The 27,113-nt window shown below is 41.1% G+C and overlaps 2 protein-coding genes across 4 annotated transcripts; one reads left to right on the top strand and one right to left on the bottom strand.

The window, feature by feature from the left end:
• Nucleotides 1-983: 983 nt before the first annotated feature.
• pcgf1 (polycomb group ring finger 1) lies at nt 984-7,604 on the top strand. 3 transcript variants are annotated; one of them, XM_076105266.1, is made up of 9 exons: nt 984-1,172; nt 2,199-2,304; nt 2,405-2,557; nt 2,796-2,867; nt 3,609-3,714; nt 3,852-3,894; nt 5,932-6,015; nt 7,081-7,161; nt 7,420-7,604. In XM_076105266.1, exons 1-9 carry the CDS (start codon nt 1,086-1,088, stop codon nt 7,468-7,470), a joined length of 783 nt encoding a protein of 260 aa, XP_075961381.1. In that variant the 5' UTR covers nt 984-1,085; the 3' UTR covers nt 7,471-7,604. The 3 variants fall into 3 exon arrangements, with proteins under 3 accessions (XP_075961381.1, XP_075961380.1, XP_075961379.1); XM_076105265.1 differs by having other exon boundaries at nt 986-1,172; nt 2,202-2,304; nt 5,929-6,015; XM_076105264.1 differs by having other exon boundaries at nt 987-1,172; nt 5,929-6,015.
• Nucleotides 7,605-12,870: 5,266 nt separating this feature from the next.
• Nucleotides 12,871-14,421, bottom strand: lbx2 (ladybird homeobox 2). Its single transcript, XM_076105336.1, has 2 exons — nt 14,097-14,421; nt 12,871-13,328 (listed from the first exon to the last, which is right to left on the bottom strand). Exons 1-2 carry the CDS (start codon nt 14,419-14,421, stop codon nt 12,871-12,873), a joined length of 783 nt encoding a protein of 260 aa, XP_075961451.1.
• Nucleotides 14,422-27,113: the final 12,692 nt, after the last annotated feature.

Here is a 27,113-nt window from a genome sequence, read left to right as displayed (position 1 = left end):
TTTAAGAGGCTTTGTGTGCACATAAAGAAAACTTAAAGGCCTGGCCCACTGAGCAGGAGGTTTGTTTAGTGAATTCAGAAGTTTTAATGGCATCTTTTCTTCATCAACTACATTAAACCCTTGAGTGCACATATGACTGTATGACACTGCTTTACTCGATGATGCTACAGAGGTATCAGCACGAGCCAAAGGCTGTAAGCCGGTGGTTGAAGTGTGTGCCTGCAGTGCCCTCTATTGCCAAGAGAGCAGACGAACAAGCTGGTGTATTGAGAGTGAAAGCTGAGTGTATTATCAAGTCACACACTTTATCCAAAGTTAAACTGAGGATACTATATGTTTTCCGAACACAAGCTTAAAAGTGAAAGACAGTGTGTTATTGGAAAAGGTAAGATAGCTTTTAGTGTGGCCTAAATGGTTCTTAAATGACGTCAACTCTAGTGTGAGCATGTCATATAACTGTACATGTATATACAAGTCCATGTGTGTGAGAGTAGGAGAGTGCACGTTTGAGTGATTGTTATGGGCAAAAAGCTGAATAATAGGCCTATAATGTATCTATCCATAAACACAAGTTTTGGGTGAATTTGACTGGGATTTTCCCCGCTTTAAAAACCCTTAAACCATAAAGATAATCCATTAAAATATCCTTAATAGAAAAGTCCTTGTTGGCAAATAGTATAACACATTTTTGAGGGTTTATAAAAACCTTAAACAGAGGAGATAACTAATAGAACCCCTTTAATATATTGCAATCCTATTGTGCATCCATTAATTAACCTGAAACCTGGCTTGAACCCCCACAAATGTAGAGCAACCCTCTGAATTTGCTTAAAAATAAACTGGAGCAGCATTTTGTGTTTGTTTTTAGAAAAATAAAGTGAAGGAAATAGGCCTGCACACAGTGAGCGTGACTTTATATATTGTTTTTTTTCGGCTTGGTAAAGTGGCTTTTTATTCTATATTATATTTGTATTATTTTTTAATTTTTTATTTTTTTCTCGCTTACAGTTTGCAGTTACCCGCCTCCTCCAGATTGTACTAAAGGACACTTCCGGTTTACCCGGAACTACGCATAATTCCCAAAGATGGCGGAGCAAGGTCCGATGGCCATAGCGATGCGGCTACGAAATCAGCTACAGTCCGTCTACAAACTGGACCCGCTGAGGAACGAGGTGAGTGTCCACGTAGTACGTGCTCGTCCGCTCTGGGGCGGACACGTACGGGGACCCGGAACCGCAGCAGAGACCCAGCTAAACAACACGCGTGAGCGGGAGAGCGTTGTCGTCTCCGCTGCGCTGATGGAGAGAGAGGAGAAGCAATGCTGAAGCGCTGTGAAGGGAGCTGCGTTTGCGCACGCGTGAACGGTTGGGAGTCCACCCGTGTTGTTCTGGAGCAGCGTGCCAAAATCCTGTCAAGAAACTTGTTTATTTCACTCGTGTTATGCCACATATTCAGCTGTATTCGTAAGTTTTCAACTTGGGAGTTTATACTTGTATTTCAAGCGGTGTGCGTGCGTGTGTGTGTGTGTGTGTTTGGACCGGGACGGTAACGGCCGCTGCCCTCCGCGACTTTATTACTGAACGACGAAGTAACGGCGGTTTGTTTTTCGAGCTGCCGTTGTTTTTTGTTTTTAAACGGGAACGCAGCGCGTTGTTTTAACGGTTTTTACGCGGGACGTTCGTCTCAAACCGTCTCCGTCAGTCGACATAAAAATGTCAACATTTGACGTTGTGTATGATAATCCAGTGGCCCTCCTGGTGGGAACATTTCTCATTAGCTAACGTATTTACGTCATTTGTCAGACATGGACAGGACTACTAACTGGGTCATTACACCGACTAGATCCTGGTTCTGTATTGAAGTCGGTGGAGGGGACGTTTACAGTAAAGTAACGTAATGTGGTAGCTAAATCCTCAATATCTAGCCGTCATAACACAACTTTAAATCATACATTTATATGTCATGAAATAGACACCCTGCGCATTAAGTTCGCATTAAAAGCAGCTACAAAATAAGTTTTCTTTTGACCAAACCCAACATAATGCAAACATTTTTAAAGTTACTGTTAATGGTTCCGTTTTATATGTTTTGCTTTGAGTTCAAGCCCTGGTTGTGCTCATTCCACTTTGTTTGGGGGGGGGGGATAAATTAACAGTAGCTTTGAAAACGTGTAAAACACCTTTTTGTCATCCGGACAGGAGGAGGTGAAGTTGAAGATCAAGGACCTGAACGAACACATCGTCTGCTACCTGTGCGCGGGTTACTTCATCGACGCCACGACGATTACAGAGTGTTTGCACACCTGTGAGTATGAACGGAGCTGGACAAGAATAGTTTGCACGTCATTAACGCGACTGAAGACAGAGTGAGAATGAAATGTCTCTCCTTTCTCTCTGCTCTACAGTCTGTAAAAGCTGTATTGTGAAATACCTGCAAACGAGCAAGTACTGTCCAATGTGCAACATCAAAATCCATGAAACACAGCCTTTACTCAACCTCAAACTGGACCGAGTGATGCAGGACATCGTCTACAAACTGGTGCCCGGACTACAAGAAAGTACGTAAAACAACACCGCTGTCTGTGTCGGTGTGACCTAAATTATCAGCTCTATTGAGGGCTAATATTTATAAAATAATGTTTAACTAGTAACACATGTGACTTTACAGCTGAAGACTAGATAATTATTGACAGCATCAAACAGTGCAAATGCCATATTTCTTTTGGGATATTTGAAAATCAGTATTGTCTCCATGTCTGTCTTTTTTGTCTAATATCAATCTCGGTGTTTGAACAGGCGAAGACAAGAGAATAAAGGAGTTTTATCAGTCACGTGGGCTAGAGAGAGTCATCCAGCCGACGGGAGACGGTAAGTCTTCCACTTAGTGAAGTCTCAGTGTGTGATTAAGGCGGTGTGTACTGAGATTGAAGAGATCAGTGGATGTTTTTGTTCATATCTGTGTGACGTATTTGGTGTTTCTCTGTGATTTCCGTGGTGTTTGTTTCTGAACGGCACTTTACCATAGTGGCAGTACATTTAGCAACACTTCATGAAAATATTCGAATGAACAGCATCTCTTCGACAATATATGTCTGTTTTAACAGTCTTTGTTTAATTTTTTGATGTTTCTAGCTCTTCATTTTCTCTCTCAGTGATTTTGATGTCCATCAAAATCTGACATTTTGAAACGATTTGGGGACTATTTGTTTTGCAGTACTGATGTCATGCAGTGACAGCTGTGTTTATTTAACAGTTCAAACGCGGCTCAGCCAATCACTGGAGCTAGACATTTTAATAATGCAATTAAAAATGCTTACAATACACATCACATCCTGCTCTTTTTCTCTAGTACCAGACACGGCTTGAATCAAGAAATGTAGAAGTTGTCGTGAAGTAGCTGTAGGTTGAATCACTGTTGAGTTTTTATCAGTTGCAGATTGTTAAACTCTTTCATGCATTCAGTACATTGATATCACCAAACAGTTGTTTGCTTCAGTGGCAGGTGATGCAACAGAATCTGTGTCGTGCAGTCTGTAGTCTGCAGCTAGTTGCTGCTCTGATTCCCGGTCAGAGACATGATGATTAATGTTTGATTTTCCTTGTCTCCAGATGCTATACCCGATGCCACAGGTCTACCATACACAAGCTTCGACCATTCAAAAGCCCACTTCTACAGATACGATGAGCAGGTGTCGCTCTGTTTAGAAAGGCTAAGGTGAGCTTTTGTCTCTGGTTATCTTTCAAGTCATGCAATGAAGATTAGCCGGATCAAATGTAAATAGAATAAGCTTTCAAGCTAAACCCGTCTAATATGCACGTTTCAAAACTGTGTGCTCTGTTTCGTCTTCACAGTTCATCGCTTGCTGGAAAAGATAAAACGAAACTCGCTCTTCAGGTGAGTCATACAAACCAAATCACAGATTTGTTCAGCGCTGTATTTCAGTTCAGTCTGTGTACTTAGTGAAATTGCCGAGCTGGTTACGGATGCTTTCAAAACGACTCGGCTCACAGGTTTGCAAAAACATGTCTCCGGGGGCACAATTCTGAAGCCCGAGCGAGTCATTTTCTACCCTTAAGTGCTAAGAAAATACATGGCACGATGACATCTGCAGCAGCAGCAGAATCCACTCTGCGCTGGTTAATCTGGCTGCCTCATATTCACGGAGAGTCGGGGATAAGTGGGCCGAGCACACCAGTGAGGCATATAATCATTCTTTATTTTCACTACCGAACCGCTAATTTCTCAGTAACTGGACTTTTTCTAATCGTTTGATAAAGTTGCGACAACTTGAGGCCCGATGACAAGACGTCGGCTCGGTGTTTGTGGTGATTAGTGCTGACTTGTAGGATTTAAGATTTGTAAAAGAACAATAAAGACATGTTTAAAATGTTGAATACTATTTAGCAGACAGAAAAATGTGCTTTGGACACAAATGAGGTGCAAATTATGACAGTGGTCCCATTATGTTCATAAAGAGTATATAGTAGTGTGTATGATAGTATGTTCATTATTATAGTGTCCTGATGCCTATTCACACAGATTTACATCATGGCTGTTTGAAACACAGCTTGTTCAGTAATTTCAAACCCACTAAACTGAGAAAAGTGCCTACCTCGTCAGTTATTGCCCCGTGTGGCTGGATGCTCCTGACAGGCCCATTTGTCGAGGGATGTGTGTGTGTGTTTTATTGTATAATGCTCAGATTGTACTGAAACAAAACTTGATCAAAGATCATTGGGGCGGAGCAATCTAACTAAAACACAGACTAAACTCACTGCCCAGCCAACATCGTTCCTCATACTGCACAGGCTTTATTCGGCCAGCAGAGGGCGCTGTTGTTCAACATGTGCCTGTGTGTAGTACCGCAAGGCATCCAAGTTTGGGCTCAAATCAAGAATTCAGATTTTGTATGTTTTGAACTGTTTTTATCTCTATAAGATTTGATAGATTCTCAAATCTCAGCACACATTTCCTTGTTTCCATAAGATGAAAGCTGTAATCTTCAAACGGACCAGCAGCTTGTTGTTTTGGTCTTTTAATTATATTTAACAGTAGGAGAAGGATATCTAAATCTAGAATGAAGTCACGTAGGATGTGAAGATTAGTGGTTTTGGTGACGTGTTGCTGGCATCGGGGGGGGTGTCACCATCTATCAATGTCCTCCTTAAAAATGTGAAGATTGAAATGTTTGTCTAATGTTACCTCGTGTAATGGGAACATCTTCTTTGGTTCCATTCCAGACTCTCGATATATGCAGTTGTGTTTCCCCCTAACCTCTGTGTGAACTATTAAAAATAGGATCAACATATTTGACTCTCAGCCTTTTCGTGGCATGCTGTCCTCTCTCCCCTGCACCTCCATTCATAACCCGATGTTTTTACCGAGGTGGCTTTTAAAGAAATACTGTCTTTCACTGCATTCAGGCGTAAAAGAAGGAAGGAAAGCTCTCCGGCTTCAGAGTGTAATAAGTCAGATGGGAGTGGAAAATGTCGAGCAGTTAGCTCTAAATGTAACTGGAGTGTTTCCTGTGGAAATGTGTTCCGTCACCTTTTGTGACTGTAAACTTTGGACATTATAAAAACTAAGATATCTGAATGCTGAAGTGAAAAACGGCGGCCTGTAGCAAATCTAAAGAGACGTTTACAACTGACACGCTTTTTACTTTATCTGGACAACAAAACCGAAAGTGTCAGTCAGCTACAAGTGATGCAGTGTGTGTTTCCATGGTACAGCTACGTGTTACATATCTGGGTGAATCAAGCATTTTAACCTGCTTCATGAACAAGAAACCCGCTAACGTGCTCCATAGTTGCAGCAATAAACCAACGTGTTCAGCTGTGCGTTATTTATTGGAATTACCTCCGTCATGTCTTGATCATGTTGTTCGTCATAAGTTTGTTCAGTGGATGTTTGACTTTGTCTCCGCAGCAGAAGTTCGTCCGGTGTTCTGTCCGAGCGGAGGTGAGACACCTACGGAAAGTGCTGTGTCATCGTCTGAACGTGGAGAAACACCAGGTCAGTCAATAGTCCTCATTGATCCGATAGAAGACGTGATGGTACACGCGACATTAAAGATTCGTCTATTTATTTGGCTTCTGCTGATGAGGACTAATGTGTGAAACGCCTATCGAGCTGCTTCACTCTCGCTTCAAAAGACAAACTACATCTTCTGAGATAATTCTACATGTTACATGTGAACATCAACTGCTGCTGAATCACTGGTCGGCTCGGGGACGGTGTCTTCTTGAGACTGGTGACATTCAAAGCTCCTGTGTCATTAATTCAATATTTATTGAGGCGTTATTGCCGAAGACTTTCCAAATTCATGTGTGAAATGAAACGTGTTCCCACAAAGTAAGACTGACTCAAGCAGTCGGTTTGGAAAACACGTTTTGATTGGTTAGCAGATGTTTGCATCAGGGCCAGGACACAGTACGTTAAAGACGCGTAACCTGACAACACACAAACTCTTGTTTTTTGTTAAGACGGCCTACATTTTGCCGATTGATAAGGCAATACTGTTGTGTTATTGGTCCCACAGAACTGTCTTAATTACTGAGGAGTTTACCATAAGTCCTTTGTGTTGGCCTTGTGTGTTAGATCTGCACATGTTGATCTTAATGCGGTTAATTAAGCAAAATCCCGAAGCAGGAAAGAGCAGAACTCTGTTGGCTTTCGACCCTCAATGGCTCTCACAGTCCGTCCTTGTCCGGGTTTCATCAGCCAATAAAGTTGTCATGTTTCTCTGGCGACTCGGCTCTGTGGGGTGAATGGATTTCGTGTGACTTCCTCTCAGTGTGGAGCTCCGTCGAGGTGCTTTTGGGTTAAATCCTCCCTCAAATAACGCGTGTTCATAACTGTGATTAAGCCACGGTTACCAAAAGAATCAGTTTGTCTTGTTGACATCCGTCATGAACCAAAATTGTGTGTTTTCAGTTGGGGGGGGGGGGGGATGGTGGTTGGTATTTGTGCTTCCTCGTCATGTTTTACGAGCAGCAAACGGGTTTTGTCATATAAAAAATAATGGCAGATGTTGCTTTCGGATTCCCCTTCACATCTGTTTGTGTGGTCTCCCTATAGGTCCAGATGTTGTTCAATAACGAGTCTCTGCCCGATCACATGACCATGAAACGGTTATGGCTCTCACACTGGTTTGGCAAGGTACGGTACAGCCGCTGTCAGCTCGTGCCAACTACACATTCCTTCAGTTTCTACTGTAGTTCCTTTGGAAAGTCACCATGAAGTTCATTGAGAATGTTGTAGACATTTAAACATCATTTGAAATGAAATAAAATATCTTCAGTGGTAGTGTGACGTGTTAGATTTGACACATAATAAAAGAATAACTTTTGCAGATGTTGATAGCGCCGTGAAGTGTTTCCATCCCACATATAATATTTAAAATCTTTTCTCCTCTAGGCCCAGCCTTTAGTTCTTCACTACACCATCAAGGACAAAAGGACCAGATAGGACATGTTTTCACTCTGAGGACAGCTGTACATATTTTGTACAATACATATTCTATTTTTAATAGTGTTTGTGTACATATACTTATTTTCCTTGTTTTGTATTTTTGAAAAATAAATTTTGAAATGGGAAACTAATAGTTTGTATTACTCGGTTACGGGACAGTATCAGCCTTTGAACAGGTTTTATATTAACACAATTGAAGTGTGCTTTGACTTTCTGCAGTTTTATTTCACTTGTATTTGAATACCTCGGTAGTTTCTTGTACTTTTTCTTACACAAGCTTTGCAAAGAGTAATTCAGTTATTGGTTTTGTTTCTAACCTCTTGTTATCTTTATGTCACAAAGTGATTAATGACGTCGTGACTTTCTATCCAAAGCCGGCCTAGAGTCCCGTAGTATGTGTTGTATTTTACGTTGATGTCGAGGGAAAAGAAGTATGAACCACCAGCACGCTGCAGTGAAATAGATGATCAAAGTATTTAACATACAGTCAAGATAATAAGTCAACTTCACCCTGCAGCTTTTTTAAATCGCATCAAACATACCAGCTGTCCTCCAACATGATGTCATTCACCTTTTTAAATGTTTAAATTCAAGCAGCTACTCCTATTTGAGTGTGCAGTGACTCTGGTTTCTCTCCGTTGAGGAGTTCTTGATCATCAGAGAAGTTGCAAAGAAATCTCTTCCTCGCCCAACTAAAGACCGTCTGTAGCAGCACTCCTAGCATTGGTTTGAAATGGTGTCGGGACGCTGCATTCTGCTCCATTCTTTACAAACCTGCTCTTTCAAGTTTCACAGGGACTGTGAGTGAACGGTGATTCTGGACGCCGACTTGGCCGTTCTCTTGAATCCATTCCTGCAGCTTTATGTTGGAGGTTATTGCCTGACTGGAGAATAAATCGTCTCTCAGGTTGCAGTTCTTCTGCAGACTGCAGCAGCTTTTTGGGCCTTCTGGTGTTTGTTGCAGAGACGCATCTCCACAGTAAGATGCTAACGCCGCTGGGCTTTTGCTCTATGATACACGATTCTGGTGATGGTGCAGTGAGTAATACGATGATCAAAAATGTCACTCTGTCAGTGTCCTGTACCCGCCCTCTGGCAAACACTGACCACATCATGAGTCTGAATGTTCGCAGCAGTAGTTTTATGCGTCTCGTATCTGGACCGTGTAACTCGCAGCTCCTTCAGGTTCCAGATCTCTCGGCCTGCTCACAGATTCACAGCTGTGCTGTTCGCTCCATATTTATATTGCACTTCACTGTGATATTATTCAGTGCCCCCTCCCGAAGTAGTGCTAGTTTACAGTAAACGTGTGACCGATTATTTTGTCTTTATGTATATGATTTAGATGCAGGTGCATTCTTGATTACACACAGGTGATCTTATTTCAACTCATTGTATAACTTCTAAAATCTGTAATGATTTAAATACAAGTCAAACATTTATTCATTTTTCTTTTAAAATATTTGTACTACTTTAAAATCAATCTTTTGTTTTTTCTTAGATATTAAAAAGGCTTATTTTTCGTTCCTACAGTGCCTGAAAAGTAATTTTATAGCCACGTATACAATATAGTGGACATAGCCTACAGACGGTTTGGATTAAAGACTTCGTTTTTTAATTGGAGCATTATTAAACCCGTTTTGTTGTTGACTTAAAGGAGCTCAAACAATGTGTCGTTGCTTTGACATAAAGCTGGGGGACTTGCAAGAGACAGATTTCAACATGAACGGTCAGAGTTGAGGCAGAGATGTCCAAACTTTTCATCGCATTAGCTGATCTCCAAAACTGCTGGAAACTACATTTCCAATAATGCAACTCAACAGATTCTTTAATGAGTTGACATCTTTAAAACTCCACATCCCCATTTTAAAGACACTTTTTCCTGTTATTGTTTTTTTGTCTTGGATAACTCATCAGGCGTATTGTTGTTGACTTTAGAAAGTTCCCTCCACAGCCACACATAGACATTGACACAGACACAATGAGTGGAGTGAATGCCCCTTTAAGCAGCACATCGCACAATGTAAAAGCAGTGCAGCTGACATTCCACCTGGTCTTTTAACCGGTGGTGTTTTACTGAAAAGGTTTGGTAGATTAAAGCACTGTGAAGGCTTGACAAAGGATCGCTATAGTTTTTGACGCTGTTCAGCATTTCTTCAGAACTAGATTTCTCTCCCCATCTTCTCTCTTTGGATAATCCTCCCAGTCCGACACTAGGTGGCACACTCGGTGCTCTTCAGACGCGAGGCCGGAGGGAGGCTTTGATGTGCGCGATCTTGTCCAGAGAGAAAGGAAAGGCTCTGATAATATACACAAGCCTTTCTACAGTACAGCACAACATTTCAACAACGCCTCGCTATGTTGCACGTGTGACATCTTGAATATCCTTTTGAGAAATTACCCTGGAGTACAAAATAAAATGAATCTTTTTTTTTTTTTTTTACATTTGGATACTGTTGTGTAGGTGAAACAGTATTTTTGTTCCACTGTACAATATCAGTGTTTGGTGTTTGTGTCTTAAAGGTTAAAGGTTAAATGAGTTTAGATTTCATATAAGAGAAGACCATGTGTTCATCAAGGGCAGAGCAGTTTTCCATATTACTGCAGAGGTCAATAACGTGGAATAAGGTGTAAAGACTTGTCTGTTCTTCTTTCACGTGAGATATTTTTACATTTTCCCAATCACCTTCAGTTCCAAATCAGGCCCCTGGCCATGTTTGTAAATGGCGAATAAAATGAACTCCCTGTAAACCTGCACACCAGTCAGAAGCATAACACACACACACACACACACACACACACGCATATTATGGGTCCCCCAGCCACCCTTATAAAGCCTGAGCAAGTCCCTTCAGGGCACTGGTATGTTGAAAACAAGAAATGTTGATGCAGTCACTTAATGTGAGAAATGAATATAATAAAGATAATAGTCAACCGTGTTTTATATTAAGTTGTTTAAATGCTTTTCAGTTTTAAATTTCAAAATGAAAGAATAGAATACAACCTGAAAACTATTGGAATGTCAATGAATACATGATCATTTTAGTATTTTTGCAATATCTAAATGAAATGTTATAAATATAATATAGTTGATGCAGTTGAATCAGGACTTCTCCCGTTTGTCCACTGACTTGTATTTAAATGTTGTCCCTCCTGCCGGTGCAGAGTGGCTCCATAATAAAAGGCCTACTTGACTTTTCAACCTCCACGATTCCAGCCGATTACTTCTATTGTGTGCACCAGCCTGTTTTTCTACTCACCCCCAAAAAAGAAGAAGAAAAGTCTGTGCTAACGAGCCCTTTAGTTCCCTTTAGGTATCAAAGTCTGTCTTGATTTATTTTTAACCGTATATGTGGCAGAGAGAGGGCCTGATTTCATGTTTCCTTTGCGAAACTGATTTAAAATATCGGTTCGATCGGCCTTCTAACTTGCAAGTTTATTAAGATTGTAGGAGTTTGTATTTATTTTAGTAATAAGAGAAATTCAGAGATTAAATTAAAAAAAAACCTGCTCATAAAATACATTTCAACGCTTTGAAGCCGAACATTTAGATTTGTTTTCTCCCTTGAATATCCACAACTTCAGACTGAGCCTATACTTCCAAATGAAATAATAACGGTGTCCAACTCTCCAAATGAAGAATAAAATGAACTCGATGGGTAACATGACACTTGAGTCGCGCACAAAAGGAGCTAATCCGTGTCCTGCAGACCGGTTTATAGTGAACACCATACATACTCTTGTTTTAGTATAAATGTATTGTCGAATAACTACGACACCACATCTCTCCCCTCCCTTACGCACGCACGAGCACACACACACACACACACACACACACACACACACACACACACACACACACACACACCAAACTGTTACAAATGGTCGGCCAACAGCAGCAGCACGCCGTATTTCCACTGCCTCCCATTGAGTTTTATTCATTAGGACCCTCACACTAAGCCATTTGCTATTCATGGGAGACTTCTCTCTCTCTCCAAACAAACCCGGGTCCAGAGTGGCAGATGCGTGCCCATTATTGCCCGCGGCCCGGTGGAAGCTGTTTTATGTAAGGCAAAGGCGGGTTAAGCTAATCAATCATGTCGACTAGTTGTGTTAAAGACGATTCATAGGAGGAGGAAGAAAACATATGGCGCAGGGGCTGGGCGCAAGCTTTTCTTAACACCGCAGCCAGACCGGGACCTTCTTGTGACAAGATGCATTCAAAGCCGGCCGAAAGAATGGGAATAAAGGCAGCTAATTGAAGTCCCGGCACTTCCAGACTGAAAGCAGGGGTCAGTAATTCAACAGGGTCAGTTTTTACCAAGCGGAGCAGATTTATTTTGGGAAGGGGTGTGCATATTTTAAGTTGTTGCTTAATCTTTCAGGACAAATCCCTATGCTATTATGTTATTATATTCTTATAAAAGTCACTTTATGTGACTTTCTCTACAGCATTCCTGTAGAATGCATGTGGAGTTTACGGGCCATTTTTACATATAATATATAATATATCGTTATGGATTTAGTGCATGTTGTTCTTCATATTGTCTGTTACCTTCTACGATATTAACTGCCCTTTAATATTAAGTGGCATTCATTGCGGTGTAATATTATTCCTTCCTGTGTCATCCTTCATTTTTAATTTGGGGTATTATTTTATAGGTTTATGCACAATCACACAGGCAATCATGCCGAGAGCTCCTTGAAATATCATATAACCTTTATTTACATAGATGCTGATTAAATAGAATGTTACAATAAAATTATGGGATATGGATGTTTGATCTATGTACAGAACTCAGAGGTGTAAAAGTGTGCAGTCGGTGATAAGTGATGCGTCCTTTGCGCTGCGAACAGGCCTGCATACTTGCAGAAACACTCTTCGCTCAGAAAGAAGAAGACAAATACTAATTGTACACTCCAGGAGGGATGGAGTGACACATCGAGCCCGGGCTGTGCATGTACAAACAAAGGGTGGTTTAAATATTTGGCAGATCCGATTCCTTTAACAGAAGAATACGAATAAATGACAAGCAACAATAATTGCACAACTTTCCATCCCCCCACGTAAAAACGGGCGTGAAAAAAAAAAATGTTCACACTATTTTCAGTCTTACTGTACCATAACAGTTTGGGTTGTCTGAAAGGAAACCAGATATTCCTCAAATACGGTGGAGAAACCTAAACGACAGACTTGGAAGGATTTACAAGTCCGATTAATAAATTAGATTGAGAAAAAAAAGAGGAGAGGCAAAAAATATCTTGAAATGTTTTTAAATGTATATATTCTCCTTTTTTTGTTCATATCCGTGCAAAAAAGTTTGGGAAGAAAAAAATGTCCCCTTTTTTAATATTCTTTTTAGTTGTTGCTTATGAAAAACACAGGCCCCCTGACTGTCAATCGTCCACCTCGATTTCCTCGTCGTCCTCCGAGAATTCATCCGTAGTTTGGTCTCTGGATGAGGAGGGGGACTGTGGGAAGGCCCGGTGTCCTTGGGAGGTCGGGGAGACACTGGGCGACCTGGCCTCGGGGCCCCCACCCTCCTCAATGCTCTCCATGCTGACGAGCTTCTGCAGCGTCTGCGGGTTGATTTTCTTTAGCGACTCCACGTCCGCTTTCATCTCCTCCAGGTCCCGCTTGAGTTTGGCCCTGCGGTTCTGAAACCAGGTGATGACCTGCGCGTTGGAGAGCCCCAGCTGCTGCGCGATCTGGTCGCGGTCGGCCGGAGAGAGGTACTTCTGGTACAAAAACCTCTTCTCCAGCTCGTAAATCTGGTGGTTCGTGAAGGCTGTCCGCGACTTTCTCCTCTTTTTCGACGTCTGCCTCTGTCCGAACGCGTTGACATGCTCGCGACCTTGGAGGGGTGGAAGAAGGGAAACATACGAGACGAATGAAACAACTGCGAGGGTCACTCAACCCCCCCCCCCCCCCCCCCAAACTACAGCAACAACAGAGGACTCTGCTTAACAGGCCTGTCCTCGGTTTACACGCTTGGTTTTCTCTTTTTCCTTAAAGCCAAATATAAATCTTTCCTTGATTTCAATAGTGACGAGACACATTTTAAGAACTTTGCTGAACTCCACTGAGCTGGTAATTTAAAAAAGGCTGTCACTATTGTCACAAATATAGAAAATATCACCGAAAGTAAGTGAAATAATTCATCAAAATGGCGTAGCACCATATTTTGGGCCAAACAAACATTTTACACACTATTAGAATTGTTCGGTTAATGTTTTTGCAGTTTAACATACATTCACATTAGTCAGTGTGTGATCTACTTTTATCTGTCAGTCTGTCCATTTTCCTCCAACATAGCTCTGCGTGCAAGTACAGGCCATAATGTCTGTTTACTTTTCGACAGCACGCTGAGTATATCGGACAGTTTGATCAGTTTAACAGATCTTATGCATGCACATTAAATGCGTAAATTAGTCTTTTTCCATTTACGCATTCCTATACAGCTGTCCGAGCGTTTCCACATCTAAAGTCAAAACAAACCCAGCTATGTCAGCTGTGAGTCAGCTGTGATCGTGGCGCTCGCTTCTCTTCAAAACCTGCATTAAATCAGTTCCATCCATCTGAAAACGTGTAGTTTAAATAAGAAGATACTGAATGTGTTTACCTTCTGCTGCCTGGATAACGCTGACTTCCAGCCCCTTGAACGTTTTGCTGGCGAGCTCCTCCAGCGCACACAGCGGCGACGAGGGAGTGGTGATCCCGTTCCGCACAGAGTTGGAGCCCGTGACTTTCTCCAGCACTCTGGGCGGACAGATACTGGCGACCGATTTCTTTACCGAAGGTTTGTTAAGGATATCCTCAATGCTGAACGGCGTTAAAGGCTTGTTGGAGTTGGCCGGCGGCGGCAGCTGGTCCAGGGGAGCCCGTCTCCTCTCCTCGCCGCTGGACTGTAACATAGAACCTGCCTTCATGTCTTTACTGGAGGTCATCGCAGTCCCGAAGAATCGCTGCTTCCAGAAAAGTTGATTATTTCATTCAACTGGCAGTTTTCCTCGGCGTTTCTCGTAGACCCCCCTCTCTATATGTTGACACTCAAAGCCGCAACTTAGCTCGCCTGAGAGCTTTCCTCCAAAATAACCATGCTCCGGGCGTAGTTTGAAAAGGCAGCCGGACTGTATTCCCCTCAGAGAGTCGCAGTTCCTCTGCCGAGCTCCATGTAGATCTTTAGGAAGTAACAGACTGGAGGGGGTGAATCCCTGCAAGAGTAAAAAAGCTGTCTCAAGCAGCAAGAAAAAGAAAGCGACCGCTAACGAGTTATTGTTGATTGGGCGAAGTTCAATTAGAGTAACACTACACTACTTGCTGACCCGCTGCTGCGTCTTAAAGGGCCGGACCGTAATAACTAATTGGACGTGGGGGATAGGAGGAGTCTGTTGCTGCCGAGGAGAAAGATGCCCTGAATGTTTATGCATCTGTTTCCCTCTGCTGGTGTGTTCTGCTAGAAAGGGAGAGCTGATGGCCATTAAGATACTGCCACCAGCATCTTTGCATTATGGAAAAGTTTTGAAGGAAACAGCGAGCCAACAGCGGTCTCCAGCCGTGATATTTATTTAGTCATTTTCGTGCGTAATTACGCATAGAGCGGTATGCGTAAAGTGCGCATTAGGCGCTGTGTTGTATGAGAATTTGGCTTAAAATAGCCACAATGAGCACATCTAGGGACCTGACTGTGAAGTCTATGAAACTGATTTGCCTACAAGTAAACAGAAGCTGTTCGAGTTTAACCCATTGTTCAACACGAAGGCTGATGGATTTTTCTTCTTCTTTATGAAGCAGATAAGTGATGCTTCTAATCTGAAACCAAAAATGTATGTATATTTAAATAATGGCTCATATTTATTCCCTGTATCACTCTGATACCCACAAATATTATAAAGGTTTCATTTAAGAGACTGAAATCAGAGAATATTTATATTATTAAAAAAAAGAAAAGAAAACATTTCAGGGTTGAATTTGTTTATTCCTTTTTGTTCATGCTGTTCATTTATGTTTATCATTTTTTCCTCGGTATATCACACGCGCCGATGTGACCCTGCAGGTACAATCCACCGTTACACTGCTGTAATTGAATGCGTAGCGTGAAACAAGCGGATAATAAAAGGTGACGCCGTGCTGTTGCTCAGAGTCTGAGGACGGACAAATGTTATTTTTACTGATGAAGCTTTTAGGATGTAAAGATGGAAACGAGTAGAGAGACTAAACGGGGACGAGCCGGACGCCGAGGAGAGCGGCAGGTAAGTCTGCTCAGAGGAAACACACCGCGTTTTATTTGAGGCTCGTCAACTTCAACGCATTTAGCTGTTGTCGCCACGTGGGTCCTTCATTCGTTTTAATACATTTTTAGAGAATGCAAATAACATGTAGGCAGAACGAAATATACATTTTGCAGGTGTGAGAAAAATGCAAAGGAAGTAAACTCACGTTTTATCCGCGAAATAGAACAAAAGCTTAACAGTACAGTAAAATATCTCAATTGAGCCTATATTTTAGCACCTGCATTAAATGATATATGTGCCGACTTCTGATAGAAGCCAGAGGCTCAATACATCTGGGGAATTACTAGTTTAAAAAAAATATACAATCGGATTATTCTGACCCATTTGGAGGAAGCCTGCCGCGCAGGAAGCCACTGCGGGAGAGTCTTGTGCCAACAGGAGCATATGGTGACATTGGTTTAGGGACAGAGTTATAAAACAGCAGGACATTCTATTAGCTACCTTGGAGGTCCACCCTTTGGCTGCTTTGAATATGTATTTCTCCATAACAAGCAGGAGTGTTTGAGATAAATTCAATTTGGGGATTCGACGGAAACATGCATCGTTTTGATAAAACTTGCAGTAGCTGGTCTGAGCAGACATAAGGTTTACCTTGACACGTGAATTCACAATCAGTTTGAAATATTAAAGGGATTACAGTACACACGTTATGTTTTTTGTTGTTGTTGTTGCACACTTGCTACATATTTAAAAAATGGAAATAAAAAAAGACGTGTATTTGCCAGATTTAACAGAGGTGTGTTCAATTGGCATATCCATGTTATTTCCGTTTGATACAATAGAGGATACAAACATAATATTTTGGCATTATCCTTGCAGGCCTCTATCATCCACACTGGTGTGATGATTATGAGAGGGAGGGAAAACCTGCTGGTTTTATTTTACTGTCAATTCTAGATTTGATGTCCAGAACGATACAAGTGTAGGCCTACTGAAGACCATCTGGACTGGCTGCTGTAGATTATTAACCTCAAATTTAGTTTAAGCGTGAATGGCCCTCAGACCTCCCCAAACACCGGTCCACTGGGCTTTACGGTCTGAAGCGAAGCAGCCGGGGTCAGAAAGTTATTTTTATTCCTTTGGTTTAATTTAAACGTTAATTAGAAGCAGAGTAGCTGACATCATCAATCACCAGCTCTTGAGAGATTTAATTGGACGATTCGCACCTATCAGTACCGGGCTCCTTACTCCAAAAAGTAGTGCGTTACATTAAGCCACTTTCAGAGGCTATTATTAGATATTTTTTTCCTCTTTGTGAGGAGCAATTTATCAAACAATCCCGGCCTCTCTTGCATTTAAAAACCACTGGTCCTATTAATAATCAGGAGGCGTAAATGTGCAGTGTTCGTGTCATCCTTTGGCTCGATAAAATCAAAGCAGTGGGAAAACTCCCATGTAAAGGTCAGGCGAGCTCTCTGTCATTAATCACCAAATTAATTCACAGCGCTCCGCTGCGAACATCAGGGAACGTATCCGATTCAGGCTCCACCGGAGGCTCGAAGAAGGTGGCGACAAATGCAACAACTGCAATAATAATCCTGAACATTTCATTTGTTACAGTGCTGTAAGGCGTTACCGCTCATCGCTCCGTGCAAAACAGCTGTGAGGTTTACTATCAGAGGTGTGTGCAGCATGTTGTTGTTGGGGAGATTATTTTTAATGCATTTCCCCGATTTTGATTAGTTGAAGAGCGTTTAAGACAAAAGCACAAATATTTAAAGTCTGTACAATAAACATTTGCAGGAAGTGTAATATTATTACACATTCTTTTTTTTCTTTCAAATAAATCTCTAAAATAAATACAAAAAAAATCCAGGTTGCAAAAATCTAATACAAAAGTTCTTAAAGGGATATTAAGAAATTAAAGCATATTATAAAGGGGACATATTTCAATAAATTAGCCTCCAAGGTCATCATCGAGCACCACAAATATTTCTCCATAGCAATATTATAAACATAACAAGTTCCAGACAAAAATAACAGAGTGTAATAATGTCACAATAAATAAATCATCGCTGGTACCTTAAACTCTCTCTGTCCCTTTCAGATGCTTTTAAGCTTATTTCTTGGAAAATGTATACGGCAGTTGTATTTATTTTTTCGGTTAATTATGATCTGTTCATGTGCCGTAATGGTGGCGTTTGTCTCCAGTGCTGTTGTAGAGAGGCAGCTCTCACAGCGCAGCGTGTCGTCCTGTATTATGAAACAAAACAGCTGTAAACGCCTCTCGGTATAACATGATACAGGAGAAAGCTGCCCAGGGCGCTGTGGGTGTTTGTTTCCATTCTTAACCGGCTTGTTTCCACTGTGAAACACACTGCGGCTGAATGAATTAAAGGGCCGGATCAAGGTGTGTGCTGACGAGGATCCACGGCAATTCTGTTAAATTACACTTTTTTATTTTTTATTTTTTTTATTCTTAACAGAACTGCTTTTCAAAACGTGGAAAATATGGAATATTAGAGTCAAAATACTGTTATTTCAAGTGACATGCAGGCAGAAAGCCAAATAATAATTATAAAAAACAATACGAAAAATAAACATGAGAATATTTTGGAGACTATATATTTTAGTAAAATAATAAAAAATAGATTTATGCTGTTTAATTCACGCGAGGGCTGTGTGCGTCTATTATCACGCCAATATCAAATTACGGGATTGTCAGTGGACATTTTTCTTTCCAAGCTGTCCTCGAACGCACCTTTTCAGTTCGACGTCTCAGCATCGGCTGAGACGCTCAGGTGTTCATCTTCTCAGCAGCTTCACTCTGTTTGCAGGTGACGTAAATGACGTCGTCAGTTCTCATTGGCTGTCGGTCTCCGTTCAAGGCATTCCATGACATCATTTATCCCCAGTGATCTTTTGTCTCATTATAGCTTTCATGCTCTGGTCTTTATATGTTTCTGCTGTTAATTGGATTTCTGAGGAGAAAGTGAGGAGCAATTACTGTTGATGGACAGGATGTTATTGTGTGATCCAGACATGCAGCCCATCAAACCAACAGCTAGAGACAATGTTGGGACCCATGATATCATTTTAAATCACCTTCTCTTCTTTTTATTGCCCATTGATCTTTGTTAAAACAATAAATTCTACTTGACTCAATTGGGACTCACAAGGTTATTGCCTAAATCCTACTCGATAAACAACACCAAAGCTGCAACTATATAATTATCATCATCAATTTATCTACAGATTAATTTCTTGATTAATCCATTCTGTCTCTAAAATGTCAGGAAATCTAAAGTCCGAAAGCCAAAGACCATCATTTTACTCTCACTTATGACAAACACAAAGGAAACAAATCTTCAGAATTGAGAAGCTGGAAGCAGTGACTTCTTGTCACATTTACTTGAAAAAACTGAAACTATTAATCAATCGTCAAAATTGTTGGCAAATTGATATTATGTTAATTGACTGTTGATTAACTGACCAATCACCTCAGCTCTAAATAACACCCTTGACCTCTCGTCTTGCATGAAGTATGCTCATGAGATATTCAAACGTGTAGCACTGCAACAGGTCAAAATGAAGAGCACTTCAAAATAGTAGCCTGCATGTTAAAATCAATTGATTTTTAAAAATGTTGACCCTGAATGCAACACACATAAACAAATGATGAAGATGCTTGAGTCACAACAACAAAGAATGTGAATATTGATGGATGGATTGCGAGCTAGTCAACATTCACATTTTCCTACAATAAGATACTGACAATTACTCACGTTAATTACTGTGTATTTTTTAAAGTAGGTTAATAGTCAATGGCTGCCAGTTAATTACTGTGAATTTCACGGTAAGAATAGTGGTACGGGAGTTCAGGTAAAATCTCAGATTATAAAGAAATAAAGAGCGAAATCCTTTGTTTTGAATCAGCCTTGCACAGCTTGACTGACATCTGTCGGAACACAGCTTCTATTATTTTCTGTTACTTCATCATAATAAACTATTGTCATCCCTGTAACTGGCAACATCATTACATATTTACAGTGTTAATAATTGGGTCAAAGACATGAGGTAATGCTGTTATAGTATAATTGCTGATACAGAGATCATGCACTACGAACTTCTCATATCTGCTTCCATCGTCTACAGATGAATAAACTGCACAGATTTTATTGTGTTGTTCCACCACCACCACCACCACCCACTCATCTCCTCTCTGAGCCGTTTGGATTCCCATCAAAGGCTGCGGAGATCCACAAGTAAATAAACATGCTTCCAAAGCCCTCCACCCCTGAACACAAAGCTACTGTAGACCTCTGTGGCTTCATTGAGTTCACACACACACACACACACACACACACACACACTCCCCCCCCCCTGTCTCTAGGGAGAAGACCGTGCTTGTCCTCGTTGCTCTCTAATGACCCACCGGGGCCCATTTAAGATCATAAAGAAGGATATGTGGAGGCTTTAAGCAGGATTACAGCAGCATTAAGGCTGAATGCTTCTCCTGTTTGACTCTTGATTAGCTTCATTACTGCATAATTAGCCCAGTGACTGGAGCTACACGCCGTGGAATCTGATACCACACATTACATCTATATTCTTAGTGTGTGTGGCGTTTGTTGCCTAAAGACATCGTATCCAAGTAGAGGAACTAAAATGACCGCACGCTAATATTGTTGTAATTATATATCAAAGCCGCATGACAATTGGAGAAAATTAATTCTTCTTGCAAAGGGCTCTCGGTTGCTTTTAATCTTGGGACGTGATGATGGAGTCATTTTATTATTATTTGTTAATAATGAAGATGCCTGTAAAATCAGTATTTAGTTTGTTTCTCAAGTGATCATAGGACAGGCCATTTCATTTATGGATATTAATGTAAACAAACATTTAACACCATAACAAACCATCATGGTTTGATTTCTTTGTTGTATTATTATATATTTTTGGGGGTTATTTGCAAACATCACAAGCACAGTTCACTGACCATTTGACTGTAAAAAAATATGTTTATTTCATTTTGACTTTACTGTGAATTATTTCAGTCTTTTGAGAGATAAACCGACCGGCCTTGGATTCAGTTCATTATCTTTGTCATTGATTGATTGATTTGTTTCAGGCGTCCGGCACCATATGGGCTCACAAGACACTGGACAACAACAGCAAACAGGGCGGCCACATGACCAGTCATAACATACAGCTCCACACACTGACAGAAACAAAGAAAGAGGAAATGTCAGAACATTAAATGTCAGTAACAAAAAGGTGTTATTATGATGGATACAGAGTTCTCTGTCTTAGTTTCTACACATACGAAGGCAAAAATCGTATGAAAGAGCCACTCTGTCACACCGGCTACTCTCACACAAACACACAGATACAGAGAGCACTCGAGCCAAATCTATTTATATAAATGAGTCTGTCGCTGAGTTGCTCTGTGATCAGGAGCGACCGCGTCACGAACGCCAGAGCAAAGACCTTCATAACCTCTGACGAAGAGTCGTCGAAACGGCTGGAAAACTACTACAAACTCATACTTCTGGTACCTGAAAAAAAGGCCAAAATATATAAAAAACATGTAGAAAAGTTCAATTCCAGGTCCAACCTGTAACATTCATGGTAATGAATACTTTGAGTATTGTTGCAGATTAATGAAAGTTGTGTCTCTCTAAAGACGGACAGTGAAATAAGCAACAACACAACCAGCACATGATACAATTATCCAGAATTAAACAGAGTTTACATGCTAAACTCCAGTCCTCATGCACTCTCATGCCATGATGTTGAGAATGGCCCTGAGGATACCTCACAAACTCTTACTGAGTCACTGGCAGACTTGTATTTATGTGTTGCAATTATACCAGTGAAGTGCAGCTCTGACATTTCACTTGCTTCTGTGCAGCAACAAAACAAAATGTTTATGAAACATTATGACGCTCATTACTTGTCCATTGGTTCCACGGCTTTAGCTGTTAAATGAACCGAGAAAATGTTTTGTTTTTCTGAACAGTGAAACAATGAAAGAGCAGCAATCTCAGCCAGCATACAGGATGTTTGACTAAAGCCCGAACTGTTGTTTTCTAAACTGAGATAAAATAAAAAAGCCATGGACTCCACTCAGGACTCCACTCAGGACTCCACTCAGGACTCCTGAAGCCCATCTTCTCATGTCCCATATCTTGGCAAATGAAGACAAATGCTTGTGAGAGCACACCACGTTCCAGGGGAGCTTTCAATGAATTAATCACTTGCAATTCTACCCTTGTCCACTTGGGCGCCCCTGCGGGCCCCTGACGCATAGCCCGATAGTGGGCTACGTAATGAGGGGTCTCGTCGCTGAACGCTCCTTTGCGAGCTCCTCCAAAAACCAGAAAAAAAGCCATAAATGAATGAGTGAAGCCACCTCTCTGGAGGGGTGTCGTTTTCTTTAGATGGTGTGGCGCCTCGACCTCCGAGATCACCCCCTCTCTTCTAGCCAGTCTTCCTCTCCCTCCTCACATCAGGATTTCATTAAGTGGTGAGCAGAAAAAAAAACCTCACCCCCTCCAATCCACTCCACTCCATCACCACCACCACCACCACCACCACCACCACCACACCTCCCCCCCTTTGCTCTCTCCTGAGCCACTTTGCTCCCAAACCAAATGAGGAAATAGCTCGTCTGGTCGCTGACAGACCTCGGGTTTGGCCGTAAAGATAAATGACCCAAAGTATTAAAGTTTAACACGTTGACAAAACCCACCTGATCTGTGGGATTAATGCAACACAAAATCCATCTCTGGAAAAAAAAAAAGAGGGGGGGGGGGGTGATGTGGAGTCACGAGTCACAGGAGACTAATAGCCAGGCATCGTGGAGGTCAAATAATATTTAGGAAAAGTACACATCCAGAGCTGAGAGGCAGAACTTTGCAGAGACGTGTGTCGTGTCTCGTGCTTCGTGTGTTTGGGAGGTTCAGCAATTCCACAAGAGGTTAAAAAAAAAGAAAGAAAACACACACGTACACAGTAAGACTTATGATGCTTGATTGTGTCACATGAAGAACACAAGGAGGGCTTTCACTTCAACACACATTAATAATATGATGTCATCCGGAGCAGAGGTTCTGTTTTTGAGCATTCCAACCACAACAAAGTGCGTTCAGCAGAAACCTGAACAAGCCTTATATTTCTTATTGTCATATCTCATTGCGTTTATTTGCCGTCATTATTAAATATTGTTTTTATGTTCCTCTAAGGTGACGGAGGCGTCTTGCTGACCACAGCTGCAGAAAAACAGTCTAAAATGTCATCTTATAAACACATTTTATACTTTTTTGATAAACTCCTCGTCTGAAGCTGTTTCAATGCGATCCCCACCCAAAAAGAATTACCTAAAGGAAATGTTTGTCACATTTAAAGATACTTAATATGGGCAGAAAACATTGGCTACAGGCAGCTTTATTACAGATCCGTATTGCTGCACAGCAGTTACTCTGGTTGTTGAAGTCTGTGGTGGATTTGTTGGCTGGTTTATGGCTTTACAAGCAGGGAAATATGTGAGCCCGATGTAAAGATGCATATAATCTCATATGACCTGTGATCAGGAAATATGAGGTCATCTCCAGAGTACATTCTAGATTGGATGTGGTCGTTGCATCATCCTCGTGTCCGTGATTATTACTGAATGGTCCCCGTGGGGACGGCGGTGGTTGAGTTTGTGTTATCTTCTATTTAAAGTGGAGGTTAAAGGTGAAGGCACAGTGTATACGTCTACCTGTCAATATTCACAGGAGAGGGCCGCGGTGGGAAACTTTAAACACGTCGTGATGAGTGTTCATCCTTGTCTGCTCGTGGAAATGTTGGTCTGCTGGTACGTGGACCTTTTTATTTCATGTTTTTGCATTTTTAACAAAACCCAGTAGGATCTGGGGATAATGTGCAGCTCAGCATCAGGAGACGAAGGAATGGAAATCAGATACAAATTATACTTCTAAGTCCAACATTGTGGCCTTGGTTGGTCCAACAAATCAGTCACACTTCACATTTGCATGAATTATTTTTTGAAACCATATTTTACTCCACAGACTGTAACTTCAGTGTTACAAATTAATGTTTTATTTCATCCCCCCCTGCTCACAAAAAGAAAACAATGACACATAATAAGAATTAATAAAGATATTTGAATAAAACACATAAATATAGACAACATAAATGGGGGGCAAAGGACATAACTGCTATGTTTATGAATTCTATGCTATTCATTTACATATTTACATATATACGTTGTATAGGAGGCCAATAATTCTGCTCTCTCTCTCTCTCTGATGATCATCTCATGGATATTTTAAGGTTTCACATAGCTCGTTACACCCAGAAAAACGAAGTCTTCAAGTAATGGAAGGTATTTATCAACAGCTATATATATATATATGTATATGTATATATTTCTTATTGTTGTATTGTCAATCACACTTTCTGGTACTTTTAAACACCACATGTCATGTGTCTGTTGGATGTATCCACTGTATTTGATGAATAGACCCTGAGTTGAAAAGTAAAAGTGCGGATCATTATTCATTCCAGACTGAAGATTTGTTCACCTCAGATCAGACGTCCAGCGGAGAGCAACAGGTGTAAAAATGATTAGTTGTAATTCCCCGTGTTTGTTTTGCCTACTTGGGGCGACCAGATGGATGGAGGTAGACTCACACAGGACAACATGACTGCCAGCAGCTTTAATCATTTTGAAAGTAAATGCAAAGTAGTTTTCTGTGATCGAGACCTAATGTGAAATGTGAATTCTCACGATGCAGAAAGCAGCTCTCACCTCAGCAGGATAAAACAAACACTGGGATGTAATGGCAAACACACTGCTATTACGAAGGGCTTCATGGAATACTGAATGTGTCCACATCGGTGAAATACAAGCTATTAAACGAAGTGTACCGCAGCAGAGAGTGCAGCGCAGCGCTTACTGGAACATGTGTGGATGCTTTACGCCAGCTGTTAATAAATTATTGATCTCTCTTTTTTATTTTTCAAAGATTCAAATTGAAGAGATCCCTTTCTTTCTGAAATATTTAAACTGTGATAAACCGTAGAAGATCAAAAGTAAAATCCCGTCTTCTCTTATTCATGCTGATGTCAGAAACTTTGGGGGGAAAACACCTTCTGATCATCAAGACGCCGGAGTCCCTGTAATGATGCAAATTTCTTGTGAAAACAGACAAATAGTTACATCAGCAGAAATAATGTGATGCTTTCAGTCGACCCATCTCCCCAAAGTCCTTCTGACATTTGCATTGTTTTACAACAAATCACATCTTAAAAAGAAAATATGTAACAAACCTTTAGACAGCCACTGATGCACTGACCACTGAAAATAAATGATTTAATTTAATGATTTAATAACCTTTCGAAATACTTTTTTGTTTGACAAAGCTCTCGTACTTCTCCCATAAGACATACTTTCTTTTGGCTCCCTTCATTTCTCAGATTGAGATATTTTAATAGGCAGGAAAACAGGAAACGTAGCAATAGGGGGAAAAGAAGTCAGGAAAGCATAAATATTAAGGGAGTGAAAATACAAAGCAAGGTCTTGGCCCGATCTGTGTCCATAACTTACTCTGCTGGCTGTAGTTCATAAATATTAAGAAAAGGCTCACACCCTATGAGCGCTGAATCCATGGAGAAAACAAATCAAAACCTTTTGTCTGTGTTTTATTTTTATTTTCCAAGTCAGCATCACGACAGAGTTTGAGTCTAGAACTAACAGCCAAACCATTTTCTGTTGTATGTGAGAAGCTGAGCAAGAATCCTATCCAGTGCTGATGGTTTACTGCCTTTAGCTCATCCACAGCATAATTAATCCGTGTCTGAACTTTTTCTGGAGTGTCCATTTCCAAGTTTAGGTAGACTTCCTGGCTGTACGATGAATGTTTCTTTCTTCCACAGTAACTCTCAAAAGTTCACTCTCCTCCCTGTTCCATTTAACACTGTCTGCCTGCATGAATACAAGTTGTAGAGAGACAGAAATGCATGCATTCAGCCTTCCACTCCCAGTCACTTCCTCTATGTGATTTTATTCCCTGCAGCAGAGCCATTTTAATAAATCTCTCCACTTCCTCCGTTTCGTTTCATGTATGTTATTCTATTCTTACCATATTTTCCATGCTGTCGCTGTCATCACTTGAATGCATCCCAGTTGTGGAATTGCTGGTCATATTGGTTTTGTTGGTAGTTTATTTCGTTGTTAAGCTGGTAGATGGTTTGATTAATAAGTGGTTGTGGATCACCTTTTTTCTCTTTTTATTCTCGTGAACATTTCTGTAGGAGGAGCCTCTCTATGAGCAGAAAAAGTCTTATTGGTTGAGTGAGACATAAACCGGCGGAGCCAACGAACTTCAGTTTTTATATTAGACTGAATCCAAGTGGAAGAGGCAGGGGAGAGAGGAGGAAACTACAATGATGTTATGAGTCCTAACGCCCTCATTAAAAAGTGCAAACGCAGATTAGCGGCCTGTAGCTCGTCTTACATGTTCAAACCAGCCTCAATACTTCTTATATGAAGTCTACGTTGAAAATGCAAAAAATAGACGAACAAGTTGTGCTCAGACTTCCAGCTAATTCTGCAAAATTGCATTTAGTATCTCACCTCAGATATACATTTCATAACCACATATGTGTTTTTTGTATAACTCTTATACAACATTACAACATCGTCTTTGAATTCCATGTAGTGTGTGTGTGATGTTCATACAGCGCTGCAAAACACACAGATTTTATTTTTCCATTTCACAAAATAGGCTTATCGACTTGAGTAAACTTTGGTGATTTGTGTATCACATGTTCTGTTTTGTGGTCCCCGTTGCTTAAAACATTTAGCAAAGTGCACTAATTGAGTGTTTACATCCTGTGTCCTCTACGTATTGTTGGCAATCGTAATCTATACTCATTGCCGGTTCGCTTGTGTGTGTTTCTGATCACCTCTGATACGTTGAAGAGTCAAGTGTGAACAAGGCCTCGGAAACGTTTGTAGAGGCAGAAACTCATCTTCCACAAACTATCAGTGACTTTGAAAACAATGAGAGAAAAAAAACCCCCAAAAACCTTGAACACATCAGTCAACTTTCTGTCCCATTTCTGCCTCCAGAGGATCGACAGTCTGTGTGCAGCGGCCATGGCACACCCCTCCGTGACCACATCCGCCACAAGCAGCCGGAGATGAAACGATATGGAGATTATCGGGACAAAAAGCCTCCCAGCCTGTCACGGGATGCAGAGCGTATTGTACATCCACATGTATTGAACACAAACCTGTCACCGTCTGTGACAGCCCCATTCATCACACACAAAGCCAATCCTGTCAGCGGCACAATGCGCTCTATCGGTCCCTCCTCACTCCCCCTCTTCTA

This window comes from Anarhichas minor, unplaced genomic scaffold (assembly GCF_050575085.1).
Source record: "Anarhichas minor isolate MPS153535 unplaced genomic scaffold, ASM5057508v1 ptg000031l, whole genome shotgun sequence".
In the NCBI taxonomy this organism is placed as follows: domain Eukaryota; kingdom Metazoa; phylum Chordata; class Actinopteri; order Perciformes; family Anarhichadidae; genus Anarhichas; species Anarhichas minor.
The sequence above is the reverse complement of the archived record's forward strand: the minus strand, read 5'-3'. Positions and strand labels throughout refer to the sequence as shown.